Here is a 4,018-nt window from a genome sequence, read left to right on the forward strand (position 1 = left end):
GGGCGAAAGGAGTTAATCCAAATAATAGCCTTCAATATTGTAATAAAATGAATATTTATTATTACTCGTTCAATAGAGATCATTATGGTGCCTGGACCTTGTATAATGATCTACGCTAAATTTGATGCTTATTACTAGTAGTAACCTCGGAATTACTGACTAGCTGAACTTATGGAATGCATTGAATTCTGCGCGGATCATCTGGATGTGATTCCGCCTAACGAGTATGGACTATTAACTTATTTTGGGCTAAAATGTACTTGTCCTCCTTCCCTCCTCCACGATACATCCTACAAAATTGCTTCGATGCGACCTTGGAGTTGGGATAGCTGATCAAATAAACTACACTCCAAGTTCTAGGAATTCAAAATAAGATGCTATATCTGATAGCTATATTAGTTCTTTATAGTCTATGAATACTTGCTGACGCAATAAAACCAAAAGGTCCTAACTTAGTACTCTCCTCTATTTCTTTTGTATAGTCTTTGGTCGGGTATCTTTATACACGTGTATCTTATCCGAATTTTCCGTTGGATTATATTACTCCTACTGTTCCGAAAATGACGGAAGAGAGGCATTACGCTTCAGTCTTCTTCAAGCTAGCAGTGGGTAATATTCAAACGTCTTGAATTAATCCAGGTGAAGGCATATTTTAAACGCGAATATTTGAAAATATATATAGTCTCTACGTCAAAGCAACTTTCTTCTGTATGCTATTCGAAAGTGAAGTGTTTGTATTGTAGAAAAGTACGACGTACGCAGCTGTTAAGTTTTGAAGGTTTGCGACATTTATTTCATAATTTAATTTTTGGCTTTGTTTAGTTTGTTTTTTCAAATCTTTTTGTATCTCCCTTATTAGAATGTCACAGAGAAGTTTAGAAAGCATTCAATCCTCCAATGGTTTATTTGATTCGGACAGTGATTCAGATCTTGAAAATCAAATTAATGTAATCCCACGAAGAAACGTCGTTGAAATGTTAAGAAAATTATTTAATGAAGTATTTCAACCGTGTCAACGGTTATGCATAGACGAAAGTCTACTTTTGTATAAAGGGCGGCTTTCGTTTAAGCAATACATACCATCGAAGCGAAGCCGATTTGGTATAAAGTCGTTTATTTCGAGCGACTGTGACACAGGATTCGTACAAGATTTGATAATTTATGCCGGATCATCTACAACGGTGGATAGTGAAAATGCATCTATGGGAAAATCTGGAGCAATTGTAGAAACACTCATGAAGCCGCATCTAGGAAAGGGCCATACCCTGTATGTAGATAATTAGTATGCAAGTCCCGCTTTATTCAAGTTTTTATATAATAATGGCAAAAACGCGTGCGGCACCGTCAACAAAAGAAGAAAAGGGATGCCCAAATTTGATAAACGATTAAAAAAGGGGGAAGCATAATTTAGATCGTGCGACAATTTAACGGTCTTAAAATGGATGGATAAGAAGGAGGTATATATGTTTACTACAATGCATACAGCACAATTTAAAACGTTAATCACCAACGGAGGAGCAAAAGTTATACACAAACCTGTATGCGTGTTAGATTACAATAATTCAATGGGTGCAGTAGACAAAGCTGATATGGTGATAAGTACCGTGAACTCGACACGCAAATCTTTGAAGTGGTACCGGAAATTTTTCTTCCTTCTGGTGGACATTTGCGTCTGGAACGCTTATTGTTTATACAAACATAAGACGAAACAGCCAATATCAATGGTAAAATTTCATTTGCAACTGATTTAGGAGATACTGGAAAAGTACCATGAAAATATCAGCCGTCCACATACATTTGGGAATAATAATCCTTTGAGATTAATCGAGCGACATTTTCCGTCGGTTTACAAAGCGCCAGAAAACAAACCAAGAAGAAGGGGTGTCGTTTGCCGTGCGAACAATAGAAGACGTGAAACGGTGTATGAATGTAAAAACTGTGATGTGGGATTGTGTGTCGACCTTTATTTTTAAATTTATCATTGTAAACATAATTATTAAATATTTTAATGTGTTATTGTAAGGTGTTGTTTTTAATTTTTAATTACATTTTTATTGATAATAATTGCAAAATCTTCCAATATGTTGTTGTATAAAGCTTAAAGAATCGTACGATCAAAAGGATGACGAGGCTCCGCCGAAAAATGTAAATCCGTACACCAGTTTTCGTAAGCGCAATGTGCACCATTTTTCGGCGCAATGCTCTATTCAGTGCTGCTACTCCGGCGGCACGGTGGTCCGTAAAGCGGCGTTACTCCGACGGAGAACACTGCCGTAGCGAAAGGGTTAAAAATGCCGCGCTTATACGCCGATATATATATAGATATACAGAACGTTCGACCTCGGTCGTCAAAACGAAAAATTATCGCTGCATTAGGAAAAAATTAGAAAGAGAGAAATATCGGTTTCTTGTCTCATTCGCACTCGTATACAAAACGCTCGACACTCGATGGCCAAGACGAAAAATTCTCCCTACAGCATGAAAAAATATCAAAAATATATAATACAGAACACTCAACAAAAACGATGGCCTAAACAAAAATACTCGCTACCGCCTAAACAAATAGAAAGGGAGAAGTATCCTTTTCTTTTCTCACTCGCACGACCGAGAGACCCCAAGATAACGCACACTACTTTGTTCGCCTGTAAAGACTGACGTAGAGGCGTGGCTTGCCCCCTCTCCAACAATTACCTTTCACCTTTATTTTCTCGCTTATTTTTGTAAATACGAAGATACACTTTAGAACATTTCTTATGTATTTTTCAACTACCTACAACTTTTGTTTAAAACTTTTTTCGATTAAATGCCTAGATTCTAAGATACAACCATTTTTTACCCTTTTTTACCCTTTTTCTCGTAAACGCAACATTGTATTGCAAAAAAATTAGCACCATTCGATTCAGCGACGTCGAATTACCATTGTATTAAACTGTAGTATAGGGCCACCTGAACGTCATTCATTTTCCTCTTATTGACTGGACTAATATAAGGATCACGGATAGTCGTATAGCATTAGGTGCATCATAACTGTACATGACGTTGCGAGCCAAGTAACCGGCCTTTATGTCTCAAAAAATGTATTATAATTATATCTTTTGTTTATTATGAACACATAAAACAATACTGTACTCTGTGGCTTTGTAAAAATAAATAAACGTTTAAAAAAAAAAAAAAAAAAAGCACTACTTGTTCCTGCTCGATCATTTAAGTCAAGCAGCGATCGAGTACGATTAGAATTTGGATGAGTGATGACCGCTTGAGAGAAGAAAAAACTGTGAAATCGCTCCGCCCGCGCATAGCGTAGATATCGACAACTTCGTGGTGTCGATTTTTCGGTCGCATCTAACTTCAGTTTACAAAACGAGCCAAAAGCAGTATAACTTCAAAAAGAAAAACGAAAATAAAAGAGTATCTTTTGAAAATATATAGGGTGATCAACCAATTCTTGTCACCAAAATACCTCCTAAAGTAAGATAGTTAGTAGAAAAGTTTATAGAACCAAAGTTGCATTAAAAATCCGTTAGTATAACAAGATGTAAGAGTTTTTTTGAAGTTATACTTTTTTTGGCGCGTTTGGGAAGAAATTATAAGAAGGAATTTTTTCAATGCGTGCGCAGCGATTAAAACAAACTTCCAGAGTTTACATCACGAAATCTGTCGGTATTTACAATGCGCAAACACAGCGATTTCAAATTTACGGCATATATTAGGATATTTCTATATACACAACGCATGTTTTAATATCGATACAAATAAAAAYTATTTATGTGTTTTGAAGAGAGAGTTATTTAATTATTACATACGGTGATGATTAATATTAAAAAACTGTAAATATCTTCAAAAATATCTTCAAAAACATTGATTATTTGTGAATATTGTTAATATAATATATATGAGTTTCAAAGGGAAAATTGAAGACAGTTAATAAATTTTGATGAACAAATTTATTTGATCTTGTTGAACGTTTCGTCCCTTACTGGGGACTTCCTCAGCAACTACAAAATTTTTTTTTTTTTTT

The 4,018-nt window shown here is 35.4% G+C and overlaps 1 protein-coding gene across 1 annotated transcript; it reads left to right on the forward strand.

Moving 5' to 3' along the window:
• The first annotated feature begins 860 nt into the window (after positions 1–860).
• On the forward strand, positions 861–1,283 carry LOC106792376 (piggyBac transposable element-derived protein 4-like). Its single transcript, XM_014758775.1, has one exon. The coding sequence runs from the start codon at positions 861–863 to the stop codon at positions 1,281–1,283; it is 423 nt and encodes a 140-aa protein (XP_014614261.1).
• Positions 1,284–4,018: the final 2,735 nt, after the last annotated feature.

The sequence above is a fragment of the Polistes canadensis genome, unplaced genomic scaffold (assembly GCF_001313835.1).
Source record: "Polistes canadensis isolate GaletaPanama2010 unplaced genomic scaffold, ASM131383v1 scaffold_414, whole genome shotgun sequence".
In the NCBI taxonomy this organism is placed as follows: Eukaryota; Metazoa; Arthropoda; class Insecta; order Hymenoptera; family Vespidae; genus Polistes; species Polistes canadensis.